Source organism: Sminthopsis crassicaudata, chromosome 1, assembly GCF_048593235.1.
Source record: "Sminthopsis crassicaudata isolate SCR6 chromosome 1, ASM4859323v1, whole genome shotgun sequence".
NCBI classification, from domain to species: Eukaryota; Metazoa; Chordata; class Mammalia; order Dasyuromorphia; family Dasyuridae; genus Sminthopsis; species Sminthopsis crassicaudata.
In genome coordinates this window covers 479,926,565-479,953,632 of record NC_133617.1, presented here as the reverse complement: position 1 = coordinate 479,953,632, position 27,068 = coordinate 479,926,565, and the positions used below count along the sequence as shown (strand labels likewise).

The 27,068-nt window shown below is 37.4% G+C and overlaps 1 protein-coding gene across 4 annotated transcripts in view; it reads left to right on the top strand.

Moving 5' to 3' along the window:
* MAD1L1 (mitotic arrest deficient 1 like 1) overlaps positions 1 to 27,068 on the top strand; it is an 862,777-nt gene that overhangs the window by 616,657 nt on the left and 219,052 nt on the right. For all 4 annotated transcript variants that reach the window (XM_074281152.1, XM_074281151.1, XM_074281153.1 and 1 more), the window contains one exon: positions 24,952 to 25,142. In XM_074281152.1, coding sequence (XP_074137253.1) covers positions 24,952 to 25,142 — 191 coding nt within the window. The remainder of the gene's footprint in view (positions 1 to 24,951; positions 25,143 to 27,068) is intronic.

Genomic DNA, 27,068 nt, shown 5'->3' with positions numbered 1-27,068 from the left:
TCTCTCTCTCTCTCTCTCTCTCTCTCTCTCTCTCTCTCTTCTCTCTTTCTCTTTCTCTCTTTCTCTCCCTCCCTCCCTCCCTTTCTCTCTCTCTCTATCTTTCTCTGTGTCTCTGTCTCTGTCTGTCTCTCTCTCTCTCACACACACACAAAGGTGCAATAAATATTTTTTATATATAAGTTCATTTCTTCTTTCTTTAATTGTCTTCATAGTATAGACCTATTTAGTGGTATCACTGTGTCAGTAAAGGGCATGCATAGTTTTTATTAAACATTTTAGACATCCTAAATTGCTTTCTAGAACATCACACCTTCACCAGCACTTAAGGTGCTGCCACAATATCACTACTTTTCTTTTTGTCATCTTCATCAATCTCTTGGATGTAAAGCAAAATAGGCTGACTGGGTAGGGGAAGGTTTATTAAGCACTTACTTTGACCCTGGTTCTCTGCTAAATATTGGGGGTAAAAGTAGAGATAGAAAAAATGGCCTCAAGGAGTTTATTGTTGGGGGGACTGGGGGGCGGGTGTGGGGATAGGGAACTAACATATAAAAGGGAGCTGAAAAGTTTGGGGAAAGGAAGCAGCCTCGGTGCTTGGAATGGAAGTACCCAGCTTAAAGCCATGGTTATGAAGTCTAGAAGTCAAGAATAGGTGGAAAGAGAATGAAAGTAGGCTTGGTGCCCTCCACAAAGGGAGGGTCTAGGAGGAACTTACTAAGGAAGAAGGGTATGAAGTCTTATGGAGAGATATTCTAGATTGAGATTGTTGCAGGAATGATTAGATGTTCCAAGGCAAGGCTTGCCCTTACTTAGCTAAGTATCTTTTAGGGCCCAAAGCATTTACTTGGTGGGGAGGGGAGGAAACGAATATTGAAAACAGGCCAGAGTTGCTAGGATATTCAAGTCCTAAAGACATATTTGTGAAAGTATCTTTTTGGGGGGAGGGAGAGAGTATTTATGTTCAAAAGACTTTTTAAGTCATGCTGTTATGCCTTCAAATATAATACATAGTAACCAGAGTAAAATATTAGCCCTACTTCCTGTCCGATATGGTTTCTAGTGCTCATATGTGTTTAACAGGCATTAGGGGATCATGAGACTGTCTTAGTAAAAAGCTCACATAGACTGAGGGGCTATTCAGCTTTCTTTCTAATCTTTTTATTGCATGAAGATCCACCAGATAACAACTGCAAGTTTTGCCACTTTCATATATGAAACTTTAACAGCTTTGCCAATAATAACAATAATAACTTCCATTCATACGTTGTTTTATATGTTGCTTTAGAGATTACTTAGTTCCCTTCCTATGAAAGCAGAGGCATAACTAGGATGAGTGATCTGGACTTTGTCTGTGTTCAACAAATTTAGGTGGCACTGACAGCATTTTCAGGCCTCCATCACTATAGAAATAATAAGAGCTAGTTAGCAAGAATAATTAGTCACAAAAGCAAGCCACCAGATGGTGAGAATGAGCTGTTCCTCTTTCCCACCCTGCTTTTTCTCCAGTAGTCTCCCTCTCTCCCCTCCATCTTATCTGGCAGACGTTCTAGCAGCGGTCTTGTGCTGGTGCCCAAGATCTCTTTTTCTCCCCATTTAGCAATCTCTTGCCTCTCTTCTCTCCCATCCTATTGGAGTGAACCTGTTGTCACTAGCATGGGATACAAAAATGACTAGCGTTTGCTCTGATAAAGTCAGGCAATGCTGGTTTTGTTTTCAGTGTTACGTGTGTGTATGTGTGTGCTTTGTGAGAGTCAGACAAATTACAATGTGATAAATTAAATGTTGCCAGTTTAGTTTGGGGGATTTCCTTTCAATGCTGTTTTATATGACCTAGCTAAGCTTTTATCACAGTTTCCAGTCTCAAATCTAGGGGTAGCTCAAGTGGCTTCTGAAGGGGTACATTCAGGTCTTGTTCTCAAGCACCCATCCCTGGGCAATGACAGGCTGAGTTCTGCTCTCCTGTTAGGTCCTATTAATTAGACCAGCTTGCACCGAGGTTCAGTACTCTGTGGTGGCCTTCTTGAAGGCAACTTTCTAGACACGATGGCACTTGAAGGTGGGATGCCCTATGGGTCATTAGTTTTCTTAGTCCTCTAGAAGCCATTTGATGAAAGAGTGTTGTTTTTCTCATCCTAAAGATATCATTGAGAAGCTTTTTTCAAGAGCATGCAGATTGCTGGTTTTTAGCAGCCTGTCAGAATCCTCTCCTGACTTGGAGAACAGGGACGGTTAAGACTACCAGATATCAGAAATGTTTCCAAGGAATTTCAAATGGTACCCTCCCTTTCCCCAGTTCATTCCTCAACTGCAATGATCTTCTCTTTTCAGGGTGTCACATGTTTTTTTCCCAAAAGAGCCATCTCTTTTTCCAGAGTCTTCTACCTTGTGTGGCTTTTGTTATTATTGTTGTTGTTGTTGTTTTAATGGAGTTTCATCTATTTATTTATTTATTTATTTTTGATGGGATGGGGATGATGAGCATTCATTTGGAATTTAACTCATTCCACGGTTTCCTTTGGTTGGAAGGAGTTTTCCCAGTGAATATTATGTCACATTAGCCCCTGGCTGTTGCACTGGGATACTTCCACCCACTAATCTGGTGGGGTATAATTGCTGGTGTCTTTTCAAATCATTTTTGTAAAAGGTGACAAACTGCTTGCTGGAGTGAGACGTTAATAATACAGAGATGCCCCCTTGTTTGAAAGCCGGCACTGAGCTCACCCAATGCGGTTGTCTGGGAGTCAGAATTGTAATGGGAAGATGGGAAGGACCGGAGTTGTTCATTTGCATATAATTCCAGGGCTTGTGTGTCATCTTTTGTGTAAACCATACAATTTCCGGCGCAGCAGGGTAACATGGGCTCATAATAGAGAGAGACAGGAACATAGGACCTCCTGTACCAATCAGGGTTAAAAGATGTCATCTGCTAAGGGGTGACTGAAGGTTTGGGTAAGAGTGGTACAGAACCACCACTACCTTATTAGATTGGTAGGGAAACTGAGTCTCCCGTGACCCCTTCTCTTTGAAAACCTTACCTGAACACTGCAAAAAGGAAAGCAAGGGAGCAGGAGTCTTAATGCCATTTCTACTTGGTGGTGCTACTGCATCTCCTCAGGCAACCAGCTGAGTTCTGATCCTCACCCCCTTGGGAACAGGCTGCACAATCTTGCCCATTGAAATGAGGGGCAGTGGTTCTTAAAGACAAGACTATCTGTGTTTCTGTCTGATCCCTTTAAAATCAGCCAAGAAGAACTCTACATGCTCAAGTAGGACCAAGTTCCAGCTCCTTATCAGCTGGATATGGTTTAGAGAGGGGTTAGTACTCTATGGATGGCCATGCCTTTTGCCATCAATCCACTGAGTTCTCCCTTTTTATTACTTTCTCTTTAATAAACTAGACATGGCATTTCTGAATAGCCAGTCAGGACCCTAGTGATAAACTTAACAATTAGAGTTGCAATGCCCAGCTTCCACAATTTCTAATAAAATTGCATAAATACTTAATGCCTATTTATTAAATATTTAAAAATGTAAAACTGAAATAGTTTAGAAGTTAGCAGGTCATGAATAATTCAAACATTGAAAACATGGTTTCGGCCCTTGAGCTGAGCAAAGTTAATGCAATACATTGCCCAGTCATGGGTCTATCTGCTGTCAGGTCTGGGAAGGCTTGGTAAGAGTTCCAAAGAAAACATGCTTGCCAAGAGCTTAGCCTGTCTTTATGGCCAGGTAGAAGAAGATGTTAGTTGGGGAAAACTGCACATTCCTTTGACTAGGACTTTGTTGACAGAGGTGAATGACTTCTTCCCTCATCTTCTCTCTCTTTCTCTCCAAGCAAAGTGTTCCTGGAAGTGGGGAACCAAAATGGGGTGGTGGAATTAGGCCTTCTATTTTTAGTTATTTCCAAGACTCTTATCCAGTGAACTGGAATCATTTTAAAGTGCTCTTGATTATAATTTAATCTTTGAATACATTATAAAATCCTCTGCCTCTAAGGACAATTCTTCATTAGTTTAAAACTTTGGCTGTACCTTATGGCAGAGACCTCACCAGCTATTCATTTTTTGCCTGCCCAGGGACCTTCTGGCTAGCATTTGTTCTCCCTTAATCTTGCTCCTAAACTGCTTATCCTCATAATCATAATTAAGTCAAAATAAATAAAATAAATTATCTTTTTTTAAAAAAAGAAGGGAAATATGGTTCTTAACCTAAATGAGCTTTCCCCAAAAATACATTGTACATTGCCTAAAATTACATTTAGTTCAGTTAGATCAGTTCTTGCATTTCTTCCCTCCCTGGAAGCTCTGTTCATACTTTGGGGTCTGGTTCTTACTTGTGGATTTTGGAGGATGTTTATGCGTATTTATGATTTGAGGACTGTTATAGATGCTATAGATAAACACAATTGGTATAAAAGGTTGGGAAGGATTTTGCCTCTTTCTAGCTACTGCTGATTCATCATTCCATGTTAAGCATCATCATAGTTATTATTATTATTAGCTTTAAAATGAAAAATCAAAATAGTCTTTAGGTGTATGATAGAAGGAAGTATAGAAGTAAGGATGTTCTGATAAATGTTTAAGAGCCATCTATCTGAAAAAAAAATGTATACATGACACACTTTTGAACTTAATCTGTATTATTAACATTTTCCCCATCACTTTCATAAATTTAGACAATCAACAAAATAGTAAATCAATTTCTGATTTTCAGTGTTTGCCATTTTCCAAGATGTTAATTATCATGCTAAAAATTTAACATTTGGCTCTCTGACCAAGTACAAACTTGTTCCAGTATACCCCTGGATAGAAAGGTGAAATTGTGATTATGTGGAGTTGTCTAATAACTAAAATTAGGTACTTTCTGATAACATATGGGAAGAAGTTCATTCAGTCTACTGTTATGAATACATGGAACCCCTTCTGATTCAAAACATTGACAGTCTAGGATATAGATGCAATCAAGGATTATGGGGCTTTAGATGAGGAGGAAGAATAGAGCTCTTTAGAAGTTTAAAGCTTTTCTATTTGAAATCTTTATATTCCTGAAAAGATACTGTTGATAAAGATCATCAATGGAGTTCTGACCCTTTTTGATCTAGTCTTGATTTATGTCTGAGAAATGCTGCCTCCAAAAGCTACTTTCTCACCATTAACAACTTTGGATCTACTGTGTACATTGTGGATAAGTCTTTGGCTTTGGAACCTGAGTCTAGAAATGTCAGCCTGTTGACTATTTTAACCTTTAGCGTTATTGAGAGAATCATACCTCTGTCTTATTCTTCATGATTTGAGCATTGTTAGGAAGAGGATGTAATTTAGGCCTGGCTAATTCTGTAATACAACAGGCATAAAACAGCAATTATTTCTTGAATACTTATTTGTCAGTTTAACTAAAATTCATCAATTTAGTTAAACAAATATCCATTAAGCTCCTAGTTATATGCAAGACATGATGATAGAACAAGCAAAGGTAAGAATGCTCCATTTCCTATCAAGAACCCTACTTGCAGTCTTTTGATAGGCTATTACACATACAGAAGGTAGGGAATGATGGAAAAAAAGCTCTAGGAACATTTGAGGAATGATTGGGGAAGGAAAGGGGAAGAGGATGGGAAGAGGAAAGGTGATATGCAATAGGCGGCATATGAATCAAGCCTTGAAAGAAGGGGATTCTGAAAGACAGAGGTGATGAGGACAATACTTTCCAGGAATGTGTTATTGCTCATGCAGCTAGATGGACAGAAAGGAGTATGCTGAATTTGAGGAAATAGTCCAATTTGATTGGAATATCAATTATATGAAGGAGGGTGTGTGGAGTAAGATAATGGTGAAGAACTTACAGATTAAGCACATAATGATCAGAGACTGCTAGCTAACGTAAACCAGGACCACTAGGCCCCAGTCATGTGAAGGCCTAGGCTGCATTCCATTGTCCAAAGAAGAGATTGGGAACATATACATGGCCAAAGAGGCTGTAAATCACCTTGTCTGCTGCATTCCACTGACCAAATAGGGGAATAAAGATTTATGGGACCAATCACAACCTATGAAGGGTGGGATTTTGGAGGTTCTTTGTCTGAAATGTATAAAAGCTGTAAACATTTTCAAGGGAGTGGCTCTCTCCTGCTGTGAACTTGGCTCACAGATCAGGCTGGGGTCTGCTGCTCGAGATTCTAATAAATAATAATACTGCTTTTCTGTGAGTGATCTCTGAGTAGTCATTTTTGGATAGGATTTTCTATCCCTCACAAGGGCTACATGAAATAAAGCTAAACAGGTAGATTGGAACAGACATGGAGTCATCAGCAATAGTCTATGGTATCTGTGGTTTTTTTCCTAGACACAGGAGGCTGTCGAAGGGTCTTGAGCAAGGGAATGACATGGCTAGTCTGTCCCTAATTAAGAATTATGATTTTGGGAACTTACAAAGGACAAACCAGAAAAACAAGAACCTGAAGACAGAAAGGCCAATAGAAAGGCTGTTGTAATAATCCAACAGAGAGGTAATGAGGGCTGAACTAGTTGAGGTAAAGAGACAGTTGTGAGAACTGTTTTGGAGGTAGAATTAACAAGACCTGGCAAGTGATTGAAAGGAGATAATGGGGAAAGAGATGAGGATCATTGGAATTGACTAGCAGTACAGTGATTCTCTCAACAGAATGGGGAAAGAGATGAGGATCATTGGAATTGACTAGCAGTACAGTGATTCTCTCAACAGAATAGAGAACTTTGTCAAAGGAATGGGTTGACCCTATCTATCCATCTATCTATCTATCTATCTATCTATCTATCTATCTATCTGTCTGTCTGTCTGTCTGTCTGTCTGTCTGTCTGTCTGTCTATCTATCTATTTATCTATCTATCAGATTAGCTAATATGAAAGAAAAGGAAAATGGCAAAAGTTGGAGCATATGTGGGCAAATTAAAACACTAAAGCACTGTTGGTAAAGTTATATATTGATTCAGCCATTCTGGATAACAATTTAGAACAATGCTCAAAGGGTTATAAAACCTCTAACCAAGCAATACCACTATTAGGTTTTTATCCCACAGTGTTAAAAAGCAAAAAGAAAAGGGATCTGTATATGCAAAAGTAGTTAGGGCAGCTCTTTTACTTGTGGCAAAGAATTGGAAATTAAGGCTATATTTATGAGTTGGGGAATGGCTGAACAAGTTATACATTGTTGTCATGGAATACTATTGTGCTACAAGAAATGATGAGCTGGATGCTCTCAGAAAAACCTGGAAAGACTTACGTGACCTGAGGCAAAGTGAAACAAGCAGAACCAAGAGGACATTGCACACCATAACAACAATATTGTATGATGATATACTGTGAATAACTTAGCAATTCTCAGCAATACAATGAGCTAAGAAAATTCTGGACTGGTGCTTAGCTCCAGAAAAATAAGTTGGAGAGCCTGAATGCAGATTAAACACCGTTTTGTTTTGTTTTTTTTGTTGTTGTTGTTGCTGTTGTTTTTTTTTTTTTTTTTTTTTGGCTATGTAATAAGGGGTAGAAAAAGTCATGTCCTGTAACTTTTGTAACATCCAATTAATACAGAATCAGGGGAGGGACTTGTGCTTTAAGAGAGGAAATAAAATGCTATCTTTGGGGGTTTCAAAGGTGTATCTATTCATCAATTCTTACAAGAATGTAAAATTATTCTTTCCTGAATTAAAAAAAAAAACACTTTAAATTTTTTTCTTTATATTTTTGGGGATTCTTTTTTTTTTGTCTGTGTTTTTATTTTACAATATAACTTACATGGAAATGTGTTTTGCATAATTTCATGTGTATAACCTATGCCTTCTCAGTAAGGGGAGAAGGATAGGAAGGGAGAGAATTTGAAAGTCAGAATTAAAAAAAAAAAAAAAAAAGAATGTTAAAATTGTTTTTATATGTAATTAGGAAAAATAGTAAATTTTTAAAAAGAAATGAATTGTAAGTAGGGAGATGTTAAATTCAGTTTTTGACATAATTGATTTGAAATGCTGATTGGACTTTCAGGAAGAGATATCCAGCAAGTGGTTGGATATGCAAGATTGGAAAGAGGTTAGGACAAGATATATAGATTTTGAAATCCTTAATGAAGAGATAGCAGAATCCATTGCAATAGAAGAGATCACCAAGGGGGAGAAAGGGTCAAGATATAAGAGAAGAAAATCTGAGACAGTGCCCTGGGGAACACTCACACTTAATAAAAGGAAATGGATGAGCTGGCCACAGATATTGAAAAAAACAGTCTTATAGATAGGAGGAGAACCACGAAAGGTCATAGTCATGGAGTCATGGAAAAAATGAGCATATTCCCAAAGGGCAAGGGTGGCTAGCAGAGTGGAAAGGTCAAGTTGAGAAACAGCAATTGATTTAACAGCTAAGAAATGGTTGGCAGCCTTTTGGAGATAAGTAGTTTCAGTTAAGTGCTGGGGTTCACAACCAGCTTACTAGGGTTTGAGAAAGTGGAAGTAATAAATATAGATTGCCCTTTCTAAATATAGATTGTGGCAGTGAAGGTGAGGAGAAACATAGGATTATTACAAGGGTTAAGAGCATTTTTTAAGAATGAAGAAGACCTTAATTTATTTGTAGGTAGTTAAAAAGGAAGCAAGCAGATAGAGATGGAAGATGAGAGAGGGGTAGATGGGACAGGCAAGAAGGCAGTGATCACTGGAGCAAGTTTCCAAAGGAGATTGGAACAGATAGGGAAAGGGAGGGTGAAATTAGAGTAACATATAGAAAGAACATCCAAGCAAATAAGAGCCTCTTTTGATTTCCAAGATTGGAGCAAAAGCAAAGAGACATAAGGAGGCTTCAGATTTTGGAGCAAGGGATCTGAGAGAGCTTATAGCAAATAGCCTTGATTTCTTCAGTAGAGTAGGAAGAGAATTCTCCTGAGGCAGAAGTGAGGATAGTGTTGAGAGTTTGAGAATGAACTTGCAACAACCACTACAAATAGTGTGGTAGAATTAGTCCAAGAGGAATAAAAGGATTGCGAAGGCACATTTGAGGTCTAACATACTAAATGTTGTAGGAGATAAAAGAAAAATAGAATGCATGGATCTGCCTTCAGGATCCCTACTACCTAGTTAGAGAAGCAAGCTGAATTAGTATTAGTTTAGTATTTAAGGAGAAAAAGAAGACATTGTGAAGTGCTGCATTATATGATATAGACAAAGTCAACAAGCACTTATTAACTATTTACTGTGTGCAAGGAACTGTGCCAAATGTTTTTCAAAAACAATCTGAAAGAAAGATAATCCCTGTTCTCAAGGAACTTATAAAAGTGATCTGAAAAGTTGTGAAGGGTAGGGTGGGATAAAGATGAGAGGGGTGGTAGAGAAAGTACAAGAATGTACCATCTGGAGAAGAATGAAATGTAGCTGTCCTGAACCACCTCCTTGAAATAGAGGTTCTGAGAGGAGCGAACCAGTCAGAGAGAGAAAGTGTTAGAGGGTACTTTCATTGTGAGTGGACTAAGAGTTGGAGTGAACTTCCAGGGTGAAATGATTTCTGACACACAGCATCTACTTTGCTGAGCTATTTGGAGGATCAAATGACATAATATTTGTAAAAAGTACTTCTCATGGCACCTGGCAAATATCAGTGCTCCTCCCCTCTCCATGAAAGAATCTTGTGGAGAGTCGATAAGTACAGCCTAGAAAGAAAATAAGGAATTCAGTGGAAGATAAAGTCATGTTTGTGATGGAAAGAGCCATCCAGAGAAAGAACTATGGAGACTGAATGTGGATCAGAGCATAATCTTTTCACTTTTTGGGAGAAGGGATGTTGTTGTTTGCTTTTTTTTTTCTCTCTCTTTTTAAAAATTTTTCTCCCTTTGGATTTTTCATGTGCAGCATGACAAATATGGAAATAATGTTTAGAAGAATTGCATGTGTTTAACCCATATTGGATTGCTTATTGTCTGGGGGAAGGGGAAGGAAGGAGAGAGAAAATTTTGGAACACAAGGTTTTGCAGAGGTGAATGAATGTTGAAAACTATTTTTCCATGTATTTGGAAAAGCAAAAAGCCAGTATTTTAAAAAAAGAAGGAAAGATAAAGTCATGGATTGTCTAAGAATGGTCATCCAAAGAAGTAGGACATTCATAATACATGGGTTAAATAAGGGAGAATGCTGTGTGCATTTCGCAGTTTAATTGAGACATCCATGTTCGAGTCAAAATGTCAGTCCTTGCTACATGAGTTTGAAAGAATACTCAAGATAATTTTAGAGAGTCTAGGAGAGATTTATGTGAACTGAGGCTAAGTGAAATGAACAGAATCAGGAGATCATTGTACACAGTAATAATAAGATCATGTGAAGATCAATTCTGATGGATGTGACTCTTTCCAACAATGAGATGATTGATGCCAGTTCCAATGATCTTGTGATAAAGAAAGCCATCTACACCCAGAGAGAGAACTGTGGGGGAACTGAATGTGGATCACAACATTATATTCTCACTCTTTTTTGTTGTTGTTCATTTGCATTTTGTTTTCTCACTCATTTTTTTTTCCTTTTGATCTGATCTTGTGCTGCAAGATAATTGTACAAATATGTTTACACATATTGGATTTACATACATTTTGACATGTATAAATAACATATATTGGATTACTTGTCATCTAGGGGAGGAGGTAGGGGGAAGGAGGGGAAAATTTGGAAGGGAAAATTTGGAACCCAAGGCTATACAAGGATCAATGTTGAAAAATTATCCATGCATATGTTTTGAAAATAAAAAAGCTTTAATAATAATAATAATGAAGAATCCTCAGCTCCTATGGAAACAGAAGGATCAAATGAACTAAGTTTAGGCCTTCCCTGTATTGTGCCTATTGTGGCTTGATAGTTCTGGTGCTATTTAGTTTAGAAGCAGGATGGCCTACTCATGCTAAATGTATCAGTTTCAAGCATTCTTAATTTCTTTCAAAATCTAGATTCTTTTAAACTGCTTCTTATTGAAGATTGTGAGTGTGCCAAGTTGGAAAACAAAGCTGATTGTAATTCATGCTAAGGAGTAAAGTAGTTTTGTTTTGTTTTGTTTTTGTTTTTTAGTATAGTGAAATATTGATCCTTGAAGGAGGAAAAAGCTTACAAATAACAACATTAGTTTAGTGTATTTTGTTCATTTTCAGAAAGAAAAATGAGTCTGTCCTTAGTCCCCAAAGGAAAATTTCAAAGATTGCTTCAGACTACTAAAAGGAGAAGAGAGATAAGGGCTTAGACTGACAACCTCTCTAATGGTTTGACCATTCAATTTTTGGACAAATTTATTCTCTCTCTCTCTCTCTCTCTCTCTCTCTCTCTCTCTCTCTCTCTCTCTCTCTCTCTCTCTCTCTCTCTCTCTCTCTCTCTCTTCTCTCTTCTGGGTCTTCCTCTTTTACTCCCTCTGTCCTCCCTTCAATCTCTTTTGCTTCTTCAATTATAATATCTGCCAATTTTCAAGAAAAAGTAAGCATTTTCTAACTCAACAAGTTGTCTAGTTTAGCTTAATGCTATTCTAAATGAAGCGATATAGCAATCCCCTTTTTTTATTTTTGTTGAATATCACTCCCAGTATTGCTGCAATGTCCTCATTTCATCAGTTAACCACTACTTGTTTTCAGACAAATTGCATCTATTTCAAAGCTCCAGGCAGCTCTAACATATGTTTCTGTAGCAGCCTTTGTGAACTATAGCAAGAATAGGCATGGGTTAGGAGAAAAGAACATTGGGAAGTTTGTCCTCAACTAGGGATGTTTCCATTCCATATGTACTCCCATAAAGCTGAAGTTTTTATATTATCCCCAATTCACTATCCCTTCATTTGTAGGCCCAGCTAAAATCATGCACATTTTCCCCTTTTATTATGCATTTAAAGCCAATTACCTTTTGCAACATAGATCCCTTGTATCAAAATGATGGAAAGCTGCATTATAAGCTGCCCTTTCAAGACAGATTTTAATCTTTAAATACATATCTGCTTTTTGTATTGTCTGTATGAGCTCAGCACTAAAGAATAAAAGGATTTTGGGGGGGAGGAGAGAGAGAGTGGAGGACAGAGAAATGTCCTTATTTCCTCCTTCTTTCTCTTTTTTTTCCTTTATCTCTTAGAGGAACCAGAAGTGGGAATCACTATTTCAAAGTGCCCATTAGTAGTCACATTGTTCGATTTAAAAATGGTGGGACTGTGGTCGTGCTTTTAGTGAGTTGCTAGGCAGTGGGGCTCTACTGTCCCCAGTGTGAGTGACTTCATTTTCAAATGAATTAGAAAAATGGAGATAGAAAGACCTTTTCTACCCCCTGACTATCCTCCTGCCCTTTTGACAGAGAACTGATAAGAAGGAAATTGATGCACTGGAATAGCTGAGGAACATGCAATTTTTGTAAAATAAAGGCACAGTTTGGGACTGCTGACCAATCATACTGCATGCTGTAAGTTATAAGTAGAATGAAGTTGGGGTTGAGAAAGCTTTGTTCATCTCTCTCTTTCTCTCACTTTCTCTCTCTTCTGTCTCTCTGTCTCTGTCTCTGTCTTTCTGAGAGAGAGATTGTCTATATCTTTGTCTCTCAGACATTCCATGTTTGCTTCCAGTATAAAACTATTCTAGAAATTTCAACTTATGAGTTGTATGTCTAGAGATCTGTGATCATAAATGCTCCTTTATCATGATGTCTTTTTTCTCAGAGGTAAAACTGCCCTCTTCTCCCACAAGCCTTTATCTAATACAACACAATTTAAAAAAAAAATACTTTATCTGTTTAAAAGAAACAAGAGGAGACAGGATGTCAGCCAATCAATATATATTCATTAAGTGCCTACTGTATGCCAGCTACTATGCAATGGGAATTGCACAGTTGTACTGGGAATGCAAACAAAAATCTGTGCTCTCAAGAAGCTCACAACCTAATAGGTGTGACAACATGTAAACTAGTTATATACACAATCAATTGGAAACAGTCAACAAAAGGAAGGCCCTAGAATTCAGAAGGGCTGAGATATGGGGGATTTTTTCTGGAACTTGAAGGAAGCCAAAAGGTAAAAATGAGGAAAGCAAGCATTCCAGGGAGGAGGGATAATCAGGAAAAATTCCCAGAGTTGGAAATGCTATATTCTGTTTGAACAGTGGCAAAGAGGTCAATGTGATGGAATCAGAGATTATTTATAAGGGTATAAGGAAGGTTGGGTGGGAGTGGGACAGATGTCAGGTAAAGATGTATTCTGAAGTCTGGGAAGAAACAGATCAGAGATAACTAAGGATCCTGTCCTTAGTACATGGTCAGGTGAAGGCAGGTTGGATATTGGAAACAGAGAAAGACAAACAGCTGGCAATATTTATCAGGAATCAGAAACACAGTCTGGTGGGTATTTCAATTCAAGTCAAGAAGCACTTATTAAGCATCTGTTGTTTGCCAAGCACTTGCACCAAAATCTCTGGCTTTTTTTCAAGCTTGAAAAAATTAAGAGTTGTTAAGGAAAGTGTATGGAATTAAAGCATTATAGATGCTAATAAGGTCACAGATGGGTATTTTTTAGACTATTTCTCAAGTCTCATTGTGTGCTTTTTAAATTTTTTTCAATGGTATTTCTTTTTTTCCAAATATATGTGAAGATTGTTTTCAACGTTCATTTAAAAAAATTTATTTTTCAAACATTCATCCTTGCAAAATCTTGTGTTCCAGTTTTTTCCCTCCCTTTGCACCCTCTTCACTAGAGGCAAATATTTCAATATATGTTAAACATACAAGTCTTCTATACATATTTCCCCAATTATCATGCTGCACAATAAAAATCAGATCTAAAAAGAACAAAATGAGAAAAAAATGCAGGCAAACAACAATAAAAAGAGTAAGAATAATATGTTGTGATCTATATTCAGTTTCCCACAATCCTCACTCTGGATGCAGATGACTCTCTTCATAATAAGACCATTGGAACTGGCCTGAATCATCTCATTTTTGTAAGACTTTGTGTTCTAGATTTTTCTCCCTCCCTTTCCCAAGGCAACAAATAAGCTGATAAAGGCTAAATATGTTCAGTTCTTTTAAACATATTTGTCATGTTCTGCAAGAAAAATCAGACCAAAAGGGAAAAAAAATCACTGAGAAAGGGGGGGAAAAAAAAAAAGGTGAAAGTGCTGCGCTTCCTCATAATCCTCTGGATGCAAATGGCTTTCTTTATCCCTAGTCTGTTGGAATGGTCTTCCCAAGTATCATTGTAACCAAAAGATTCAAACTCTTTCCCTTCTACCTGCCAAATTCTCACCCCCATAAGTCTGATAGCCATGCTGACACAATCATTTTTTATTTCTAACAAAATCCTACTGAGGGAGTAGACTAACAGAAGTGATGGATTTGGAGTCAGGAAATAGTGATTTTGGTCCCACCATTCACTAGCTAGGTGATCCAGGGTAAGTCATGTAAGCTTCCTAGTAGATTAGATGGTTACTGAGGTGCTTTCTGACCCTCAACAAGTTCTAATATGCTACTTAGTAGTGTAATGACTAAAATTAAGGCAGCCAAAAGGAACTTACCCCTCTCCCCAGATATGGTTTCTATAATACCAAGAGTAGATGGTCAGATTTTGAGCCTTCAATCTGTGGCACCTGAGCCTATAATAAGATATGTCCCAGTTTTGTTAAATTGAAGTAGGCTCAGAATTCTGTGCTCCTGTTTTTATGCCTTTGATCACTTTTTTATTTCTTTCTCACCTTCCCCTTAGAATCATAGAGGTATGAGGGTCTTTTGATAGCTCATCTAGCTCAATCCCCTCATATTGTAGATGAAATTTGAGACCTAGAAAAACTGGCTAGGACCTAGCACAAGTGAAATGAGTCTCGAGGTCCTTTTAGCTAGTTTTCTAGGGCTGGCTTCCATCAAGTTACCCTCCATGGAAGAACACTTTTCTGGGGTTACTGAGAAGTCTAGTTATCCTTGACACTGATCTCAGAAAGCTTTTTTTTTCCTTTTTTTAAATGGTATTTTATTTTCCCAATACATGCAAAGATAGTTTTCAATATTCACCTTTGTAAAACCTTGTGTTCCAATTTTTCTTCCTCTTCTCCCCCCTCCCCACTTTCCAAGACAGCAAGTAATCTGATATAGATTAAACATATGCAGTACTTCTAAATATAATCCCATAATCATCACACTGTGAGACCCCCCCAAAAAAAAATCAGATCAAGAGAAAAAAAAAAAAAAACATGAGAAAAGAACAACAACAAAACATATTTGTGCTTTGATCCACAATCAGTCTTCATAGTTCTCTCTCTGGATGCGGATGTCACTTTCCTTCCTAAGTCTATTGAAATTGTCTTAAATCACCTCATTGTTGAAAAGAGCCAAGTTCATCAGAATTGATCATCACACAATCTTCTTGTTACTGTGTACAATGCTTCTCCTGGTTCTGCTCACTTCACTTCACATCTGTTTATTTAAGTCTTTCCAGGCTTTTCTGAAACCAACCTATACATTCTTATAAAATTATATCTTTTATATATATGTATTATATCTTAAAGAGCAATAAAATTACATTATATTAATATACCGTAACTTATTCAGCTATTCCTCAAACAATTGGGCATCCATTCAATTTCCACTGCCCTGCTACCACAAAAAGGACTGCTACAAGCATTTTTACATGTTTTACCTCTTTTATGATCTCTTTGGAATATAGACCCAGTAGAGATACTGCAGGACCAAAGGGTATGCACAGTTTGATAGCCCTTTAAGCTTCCAAAAGCCTTGTTTTAACAAGTACTTTTCAAAACTCTATACCAGGTTCTTATAGCCATGAAAGTCTGCTTTATTAATCCTGGTTAACAGCCTGTGTAAGGAGAGACGCTGGAACCCTAACTAATGCCCTTCCCTATAAGAAACATTTTCTGTTTAAAATTATTAGAATTTTGCTTTTCTGTGAAATGACTAAGGGAAGACTAACAAATGTTTTAAAAAATGCTTAGGGAAGTGAGCTAATATTGTTGTTATAATAATAATCACTGACACTTGCATGCTACTTTGAAGTTGTATATGGAACAAAGCACTTTACATCCATTTTGTCATTTGAGCTTTACCTACCATCCTGCCAAGGTAAGTATGATGAGCTTTATTATCCCTCTTTACAGATGAGAAACCTGAGACTCAGAGAGATTATGTGATTAGCCTATGATCAAACAGCATGTGAGGGCCAAAGCAAGCATTTGAACTCAGATCCCTCCAACCCAGTGGCCAAAACACAACTCTCTTGAGCTTTTTCTTAATAATTTATACTTTTCTACCTTGAGAGTCTTTGATTTTAATTTAGGTTGGGATCATAGCTGTCCCACACAGAAAGTTATAGAGGTTAATAGTCGGAGTTTTTGCTTTATGGTAGAAAACATTTTCTAAATAGTTGTTGTTCAAGCACTTTAGTCATGTCCTGGCAGATCCAGTTTCTTGGCAAAGATACTAGAGTGCTTTGCCATTTCCTTCTCCTGTTCATTTTGCAGATGAGAAAACTGAGACAACAGGATTAAGTGATTTGCCCACGATCACATTGTAAGTGTCAGAGCCTTATGCTATATGCACCATCTCAGAATTTAGAGCACAATATTTTTTAAATTTTTTTTAAATTATACTATATTAAGCATCAATTGCCAAGCTTTCCAGGTTTAACTATCTTGCTCTGCCATGCTGACAGATCTGCTTTAGAGGCTTAAATATTCAGGGTTCAGCTAGTAAGAATATTTATTGCTTGTGGTTTTTCAACTCAACAAGCTGCTATTAAGCCCTTGAGTTCTAGTCTTGATACTTAAGATGAATAAAAAGATGAAAATGAAACCATTTTTCTTTTTGGGAAATTTAGCCTTGCAATGGGAAATATGAACTGATATTTGTTATTGCCTCCCATGCTACTTCCCCAAGTGCTTTAAAATCAAACCTGATTCTGAATGCCCATTTGGGCAAAGAAAGGCCATTAAGACATTGTTTGTTACAGTTTCTTAAAGGAGATTGATATGACTATGTTTTGATTATATATATGCGTACATTTATACCTATATGTGACAAATCCTTAACATATGAGCACTGTTCCCTTCATGTGTTTGGACACTGACAGAGACAATCATAGGGATAGATAAAAGTAAAGTAAAACCTGCATTTTGTTGTTTGTTTTGTTTTTGGCAGCATTGAATGAAGGACACAATAAGAAATGGGAACCACCTTTCTTACAAATAGGGGAAACCAGTTTTCTATTCTTCTTGACCTGGGTCATGTTAATACCACAATATTTCCCAATGCCTTGGTTTGTTATGCTCAGTTTGGTCCAACATTTACAACATTTGTAAATGTTTTTGGATTAACTGACATCTAGGAGACTCGCCATGGATAGGCTGTCCCATTCAATTTCTGGCTTCAGATCTGTATTTCTCACCCAGGAGTTCAGCCACTCCCACGCCTCTACATCTTTTTAATTTCCTGATTCAAGCAGAAAGACAGCCCTGGCCCTTCTAGCATCAGGCTCCCATCTACTCTGAAACTCTGGCTGCTTGAAAGCAACCAAGTGGAAAGCAGTGACATTTTAAATGTGCAAAAACCCATCTTTTATTTATTTAATTCAAACCACATGTAAATTATTCATTAAAGTTTATGTAAGTGATTGAAATACAAGAAATTTGAAATGGGAAGAGTAATATCTTAACAAGGAAGTCGATAATTCAAAAGCATTGACTTTTTTTCCATCCCATATTAAAGTGATTTTTTTTCCCCATAGGTTTGCTTCTTCAGCCATTTTCATTAAATGCTGGCTAGTTTAAACATATGTTAGCCGGATTCCTTGTCTTCCTGTCTAGCCAAAGATCTTTTCTCTAGTCTTTATTTTTCCCTTTTGATTTTGACAGACAGGTGGTTCACAAAAGAAACATAATGGTCATCTAGCCCTGGGCTTGCTTTTTAGTGGTTTATTTGCCTAATGCTGTTCAAAACATAGTGATCTTGTTGAGGTTCAAAAGAAGACACCCAAAAGTTGGGATCACAGACCAGTGTTGTGAGGTATTTCAAAAGAATTTGCAGGCTTGAGCCCAACTTCAAGTTAAGGGACAGTTTATTATAATTGTGATGCAAATTACAAAGCAAGCTAAATTCCAAAAGAATTTAGCAATGAACTAAGAGCAAGAAGACAAATTTATAGGAAAAGACAGAGATCTGATTCTTCATGTCTCTGAGCATATATTTTATGGCGTAGAGGTAGAACTGAGGAGTATCTCTCAGAAACCCTGTTATCAGAGATCAACAGATTATTACCTGGCAGTCAGCAAAATTTCTAGGATTATACTATAGTACTCTCAAAGCCAAGAGACTTTAGGATCATTGACCAACAGAATGTTAGAACAATAGCACTCCTAAAATCTGGGGGCCTCAGGATTACAGCTGTATTTCTCTTAGAAGCTGCACCTCCTTCAATCTCCTTTCAAGATCTGGAATTCATATTCCCTAGCTTTCATAATATAGCCCTCCTCTATCTTTCCAGGTTCCTAATAATGAGGAGTAAACTGAGGTTCTAAACTGAGATGGGTCAGTTCCTTTTCTCTTTCTCCTACCTTCCCCTAAGTAACCAAGGGCGGGGTTCTGCAGCTAAGGAATTTGCTATTTAATGCTGTATGGAAACAAAGTCTTTATTGATAGTAAAGGGTCTTCAGGAAGACCCAAACTGCCTGAAAGGCAGTTGACTGGCATTTATATACCAAATGCAAAGATTTCATTTTTCAGCCTTCCTTATATACATACATGATGACTAGAGTCATCAAAACAATGTTTGCACAGAGATGTTATCAAGAGGTTCCGGAGATATTTGTCAATAATACAAGAATTCTCTGTTGTTGTAAATAAGACAGGAATTTTCTTATTATTGTAAATAAGATAAAAATTCTCTATTGTTATCTCCTTCAGTCTCTCTCCAGAAAGGAATTTCAGATCATTAGAATGGGGACAGAACACCAAAACTAGCCCAAAGGAAGTTGGAGATTAAACAAGGAATATCAAAGGGGGCTACCGCCCCCAACATTTTCACCTTAGAACCTTCATATATATTCTTTGATCTAAAGACACTGGCTTCTTTTCCAGTCTAGGAACAAAACATTCCATCTCTTGGCTCTGGCCATATTCATGAACTGTCCCCCATACCTGGAACACTGCTTCATCTTCTCCACCTCTCAGTTTCCCTGGCTTCCTTTAAGTCCCACCTAATATCTCACTTTCTACAGTGCCTTTTCCATTCTTTCTTAATTCTAGTGCCTTTTATCTCTTAACTTTTCTATTTATGCTTCACAGGGCTTGTTTGTACATATTTGTTTGCTCATTATGTTCCTCATTAGATTGTGAGCTCCTTGAAGTCAGGGATTATCTTTTACCTTTCTTTGTGTTGCCAGTATTTAGCAGAGTACTTGGCCTGTAGTAGTTGTTTAATAAATGCATATTGACTGCCTGGCTGATCTCTCCAATCCTGGGCCAAAGGCTCCTATCTACCTTTAAGTGATAAGTCAGTAGAGCTTGAATTCAAGTCTTGGATTCTTTCAGTCTTCTTAGGGCACTGCTTCTTCTCCCTGCCTCTACTTTCTATAGACAAAATATGTTCATTTAAAATTGAATAGTCTACACACAGCAGGCCAGAGAAATTCCCAATAAATTCAGCTTCTAAAATGGCTTCCAGGATTAACAAGTTCCTTCCATATCTTGCTTCTTTGTTCTTCTACCAAAGTGGATTTATATGGATATTCTCTCAGTAGTCTATACTCATATAGTCCAGAATGCATAGAATCTCAGGTATGATCCTAACAAATATCATCCTTATTAACATCTTAATCTCCCCTTCTTCCTCCAAAATTCTTAAATTGTAGACTATGAAATTTCAAGGTATTGCTTTAATATAAGAAAATTCATGTATCTTAGTAAAGGCAAATGGACATCGCCTTAGAACAAGCAGTTTCCCATTCTAATGTGGCCATAGAATACTTTTGATTTTGGAATACATGGATAGAATCCATAAATTCTGATTACTGTAGATAAATGGATATGATACTAAAGTTTCACCATAGAGATAAGAAGATAATCTGGAAGAAGTCAGCTGAGGAGGAATAGGAAGGTTGACAGCATGAGAAGAATAAGAAAATCTTGCCACTCTTAGGCCTAGGAGGACAGAGGGGACATATGCTTCCTGTACATTTGGACTCCTAGATCAAGAATGTCAGCACTCCTAAGGGCGCACAGCACTCCTAAGGATAACCTAAACCAGGTTAAAATTTAATTAGGAAGTATTTAACAAAATAAATAAAAAATATAGTAGAACATAGGTAACCTTAAATATGGTTTTCTAAATCAATATGTAATTGCTGGGATCTCCATTTCTGTTTGCATTTGACATCACTGGACTAGTCCCAGTCTATTCCATTCTCATTGGGGCATTAAGGGCACTGGGGGCTTCACTTATCTCTGCATTTCTAGTTCCTTCACATTTATATTTCCTTCCATTGACTTGCTCTCCCGGACCAACCACCTCTCAGAGGATAATGCTTTGTTTTGCCTGAGGTATCTGTGAACCTATCAAAAGTTTGTCACAAAGTTCTTTTTCTTTTTCTTTTTCTTTTTCTTTTTTTTTAATCATTCAGTAAAAACAATTTGACAGCAAAATACTGCATTAGGGAGACAGTAGGAATACTGGCCTAGGAATCTGGAGACAATGGCTCTTATTCCACTTCTACCACAGACTTGCCCTGTAATCTTGATCAAGGATCATCTCCCTCCTTGATATCTCATCTTCCTCATCTTTAATGGATTAAATGATATAACTCTGATTCTATGATATGGTTTTAGCAGTAAAAAGACCTAATGCCTCTGTCAGGTTGACACTAATTCTTATATATAACTTTTTCTTAAGAAAGAAATGGCATTATTGTGCTCATTCATGGTATAGTGTCATAAGGTCCTTTGTTTAGGAACAAGAACCTCCAAAATGTACATTTGTCTTATTATCTTAGAACAGGATGCCTTGCTTTTAGGGTCAGGGCACAGTGAGGAGCAGTGACTTGCTTCCCCTGAAAACCCTGACTAGTGATGAAATAGTGACATCAGAATTTGTGTGGTCTCTCTTACAGAAATTGTTCCCACCTATCCTTTAGTGTCCTTTCCATATGCAGAAATTAAAGTGCCATCCTAGTTCTGGTCTGCTAAGAAACCAGCTGGGAGATTCAGTTTCTATACAGACATTGAAGCAGTTCATAAACTTGGGCCCCATCTACTTGAAGAGTTTATGAAATGCATAAATGATAGCATTTTTATATCCATGGGAAAAAGGGGATATTTACTTTTCCAAGGTCAGACTGCATTTATTACCAAAATTTAATTTTTCCTCCATTGGACATCTGAGATATATTAAAGGCAATGCAATCTCTGACAGTGGTGAAATATTACCTCTGAGATGTGGTCAGTGAATTTTTACTTTTGCACATAGGTTTTTATCCTTTTAACAGTTCCATCTTAGGACTGCATGGTTGAGAGAAGCCAGGAAGAATATTGGGGTCAGAGCTGCCAATTAACCTTTTGATTTTGTAGTCTGATTACTCGATTAATCAAGGGCCCTGAGCCAGAAGCCATGATGGAGAGGCATTTTGGCTGCAGAATAACAATGTCTAGAAAGACTTTTTGGGAACCAATGTGATGAATGGAGAGGCCAAGAAGAGGAGGGCAGATGGTCAGGTAGGCAGGTGATACACAAATGTCTGCTCTTCTCACACAAGTGAAGGAAACTTGAGTAGTAAGATTCTCAAGGCCAATGAATGAGGTTTTAGAGAGTATCGTTTGTCTTACAGCACTGTTTGACATAACATGTGATTCCATGGGTACCAGGAAAGAAGAAAAACTCACAGTCCTATATAATCTCATTCATTCCATCTTCACAAATTCAGAATTTCTGCTTATTCTACCTGGGATAGAACAAGTTTGAGATGCAAATTGAAAATTAAGATGAAACTATAGGGAATAGTTTTAATCTACTTAAATGATTACATTTTTAAAAGCTTCTCTATATGACTTCAAGTATTTATGATTTCACAGGTTTAGGAGTTCTTTCTAGTGACACAGATGACACCATCCTCCATACATTAGTAAATAATTTAATATTTTGTACTCAAAAAATTTTTATCACTTAGTGGCCAGTATTCTGGGGGCAAGCTTTTCTAGTTTTACCTATTATAGTTCTTAAATCAAACACTGAAATATACTAAAGCCTAGAGAAGCTTTTGAGGTGACTCAAAAATCCAGGGTCACTTCTATGCTCAAACAAGATAGCAGAGTGGGACTTGAGTTGAAATCTAATACATTATATTTATGCAAACAATGCTTCTAATTACAAATGAATTTTATTTCCCTGAAATGCTTTCTCATTCATCAAAATATATATGATTTTCAAAGCCCAATCCTGACTACATCAATTCTCATTGCTCTTTCTCTTTCCTGATACAAGGTATAAATTTTGTCATCTGGTCTAGTGTATGATTATATACACTGTCTTATGCTGTTATGTAATTATGTGTATATGTATATTGGATGGTTCTCCAGAGCTAATTTTATATCTTATAAACTTCTGTGGCCCAAGGTCACATAGCTAAGAAGTATCTGAAACCAGATTTGAACTTAGGTGTTCCTGACTATCCACTGACCTCTAAATGAAATTTAGTGTTCCCTTCAATTATTTAAAAACTTTATTCTGAAAAAGGATCTATCTATAGGTTTTACCTGTCTATCAGAAAGGTCTATAATACTCGGAAAGGTTAAAAATTTCCACAAGAAAGCTCATCACTAAACTAGACAGGAGTGTAAGTAAAGGACTTTTAATAAGTGATAGAACCACAAACAGAACTGGAAGAGCCCTTACAAACTATCCCAACTTCCTCATTTTGTAAGGCTGAGAAAGTTGAAAAACATAGGCAAGAAGTGCCAAAGGTGAGATTTGAATACAGAGCCTTTGACTCCAAATCTAGGGTTCTTTCCACATCAGCACATAGCATTTATCCCTCCCCTCCTGAGCCCACAGGACTATTGAAAGGATTAGGTAATTGACATGAAAGCATTTCAGAAACTTGCAAAATTGATGTGTTTTTATAGTATCATAATGTCATAGAATCATAGCTTTAGGACTAGGTGGACCTGCAATGTCATCTAGTGCAGTCACCTCACTCTACAGACAGAGAAACTGATACCAAGAGGCTGTGATGCAAAGAGATAAAGATAGATGTATCCAATCTGTCCTCTAGATAACGGCCCATAGTGGCGACTGTATGTCCTCTGGCCTTCTCTTTTATCGAGGCTGTGGATAATATGACCCCACCAGCTGTGTTGACCAAAATATGCCCCGTGCTTAGAGCAGCTCTAGGGACACTAAGATATATTATTTTGAGGATTGTATTCATCTTATTCTCATAGAGCACATCCTGCACCCCAGAGAGACCCCTTTGCTAATACTCATAGCCTTCCATGGCAGCGGACTTCCAAATAGGAAATCCCAGCTGCCACGTGGAAGGGACACCCTGGTGTGATTGAACATGACGTAACAGTTTGGCAGTCCCGGACAGTGCTGTTGACAAAGCAGGTTGATTTGGGAGGCATCTTCAGTGTGTTTAAGTAAAGCCAGTTGTGCTAATTAATGGGGGGATAAATCGAGGTTTAATTACTTGGAAGGCACCTTGGGTGAAAGATTCATGGTAATTGTTGTGTATCCTCTTGATGGATTCCTGCAGCTGGCAGCTCCCTTCACAGCTATAAAACATACTGAGTGTGCCTGGTGTATCAGGGTCTCTCTTCTAGACCAGGACCCTTCCACAGAGAAAGAAACAACTGCAATCTGAGTGAGCAATTTCCATCCCAGTGAGGCTTTTTTCCACATGTAGCTATGAAGTCAGATGGCTTGTTGGCAGAAAGAATTCCTTGTGGAATAATTCTCCAGACTAGGAACAACCCATATGTGTAATACCTATTATTTATAAAGCATATATATTATCAACAAAGCACACAAAAAACTCCATTTTTATCCTTACAAACTTTCCAAAATAATAGGATGCTTTGCCCCATATAATATACTGCTTAACTCCACTTTATAAATATTAGTTAGGCTGACACCTTGTTGCCATGTTAATTGATTTCGTTGATATGAAAAAATTGGATCAAAAGGACAATCCAAATTTCATACACTTAACATTTTTTCAAAGACTGGTGTGTATGCATTATCTTATTTAATCCTCACAACCATATAAGATCAGTAATAAAATTATTACTACTCTCATTCTACATAGGAAGAAACTAAAGACTGAAAAGTTTAATTTCAAAAACATTTAACCAAGTTCCAGAGCCAGATATTTCAGCTTTAGTTCAAGTCAGTCTCTTCTCTTTTGGCTTGCCTTCTTGAAATCTGCTGACCAGTATGTGTTGGAATCCATGCTTGCCTACCCTACTTTCATGTATTAATTCAGCAAGATGGCTTTTGACTGAGGTCAGTCTGCAGTAACCACAAAATCATCCCTTTTGATGATACTAGCAGAAATCAGAGAAGTAGCTCTGGGTCAGGCTGACACCTATTCTCTAAGTCTGAGATGTATTTTTAAAAGTAGAAATTTTAGGATGAAATTAACTCAAACTTGGAATTCCTGTATTGCTAATGAGAAGTGAATCCTTCCTTCATAGCTTAGCAGTCCCAAACAATACTGTTGATATATTAGGATGCCTAAGTTAAACTGTCAGTGACAGTCGTTCACTTACATCCTTACCCAATATCAAATTCTGTAATTTTAAACTTTAAAGATGAGAAAACTAAAGCTCTCAGAACAAGTGACTGGTAATCCCAGGCCTGGAACCCAAGCTTCCTGCCTCCTGGCCTAGAGCTGTAACCATTCTCAGCCATAAACCCTCTTAATCCAATGCTGTCTCATACATTCTAAATTTGTAGATCTAAAGAAGAAGTTGGAAAGTTCTGAATTGAGAAATCAACGCTTAAAGGAAGTTTTCCAGACCAAGATCCAAGAATTCCGTAAGGTCTGCTATACTCTGACGGGCTACCGGATAGATTTCACCACAGAGAACCAGTACCGCCTTACTTCTGTGTATGCAGAGCACAAATCAGACTGTCTCATCTTTAAGGTAAGTTTCTATTTCTATTTCAAAACCTCCCCACTTCTCTGCTGTTAATCTTTGATAAAGCTGATGACATGTGCCTTCCATTCTAATTGGTAGGCGAAATCAAATCATTAGCCCTTGATAAATGAGTACTTTTCTGCTGAGAATGTCCCCAGGTTCTGAATACAGAGTGCTACCAAGTAAATAAATAAATTAGAAAGTGCCTGCTTTTTCCATCTAGCCAAGTATACTCATTTTATCTATGCACCAGTACCCAAAGGACCTCTGTTCATGCTCGCCTCCCTTTTCTTAGTTTCTTGTCTAGTGGAATATCTTCACCCAGTTTCCTCTCATTTTTTAGCAGGCAACTGATTCTCCTCCAGGGTGATATATGTTCTGCCTGCCCAGTATCCATATTCACTGTTGCTTTTGTTTATATTCTCTACATAGAGCCACCTTTGGTCCCACCCAAGTGATGATAGGTGGTAACCTTAATCTGGTGACTAGCTTGTCACCTGGTGAGTTCTGAACACTGAAATTAGCTTAAAATGCTATTACTTGACCAAAAAGTTTGGAAGGATTGTAAAAGTTATACAGAAAAAAAAAAAAAAAGTTGATATTCATTCAGTAATAAACTATCCAAAGAATTATTCTGTTACTCCTTAAAAAAAAATTCCCAAGAACATTATTTGGTTCTCTTTTTTAACCTAATGGAATTGTGCATATTTAGATGTTTGGTTTGGATACTCTGGTTTCTGACCAGAGATTATTTTAGGGGAATGAAGCATTTCAGGAGTTGAATATGGTCCTAATAGTATGGCTAGAGATTCTTTTAAATCAGTAATATAGTTGAAAATTGTTTTCTCCCCTCTTTAGACTATGATACCTATCTTGAGTATCACATTGGGAATTGGGATTGGGAATGGACTTTGTGACTCTAAGGAGTGTAGCTCTGGTGAGTTGCTGTTTTAAAGAGTTGGTGCTAGAGAGCATTGGAGTAAATTAAAAGCATACAGAGAGCACTTTGGTACTGAAGGGATTGGTCATTTATTTGGCATACTTGTTCCTTAGATTGATGCAGGTCACATCTCCTCCTTTACTTCATGAGTGGTTTTCAAGTGTGTCTGCCTCTAAAAAATTCTTCAGCCCACAGTTAACCATATAGTGAACTTATCTGATCTTAGTTAGGCAGGTCTTTGGATCAACAGTCCATCTGAGTCTTTCCTGGAAACTTGTACAGTTTTCAAGAACCCAGGTCACTGTCATGTCATAATTATTCATAGGAATCAGACTTTTAATCAAAGATAGATGAGAACTCCCAGCTTCAACTTGGTTCATTTCAATCCAATAAATATTTATTAAATACATTCTGTATAGAAAGCAGTGTAAAGTTTTCTTGGAGAGATGCAAAGTTTAGATATGCTTCCTAACTCATGGAGTTTATATTCTACTGGGTATATGTGATACCTCATTAAAGCCTTATTTATTTTAGTACTTGAAGGACTGAGATTTCATTTGCACAGACGCTCCATCCACTGACAAATCACAACTGTTCCATGCTGTATATTTAGTTTTCTTTCTAAGAAAATATATTATTCTTATAGTGTGTCCATCTTTTGTCAATTAGCATCTCCAAAGCAGCAGACATAAGCACACCACCAGGCTAGTATTTCTAGCTGCAAATCACATAAGTACAAAATGATACATGAGAAGCTCATCTAAGAAGTACAAGCATATAGTCTTTTTGAGGTCCAAGAAAGACTAAGTTATTGATCGATGGAATCGGGGTAGGATTCACCAACAAGGTAGCAGTTGAGATGATTAAAGACAAGAGAAGACCTGGTTTGGTAGTAAGGATTGTAAAAGTTTGGAGTGAGATATTGTGAGGAAGTATGTGAGCAGGAGAATATATGATATGATCTTTTGAAATCTAGATTGCATCTCAGCTTC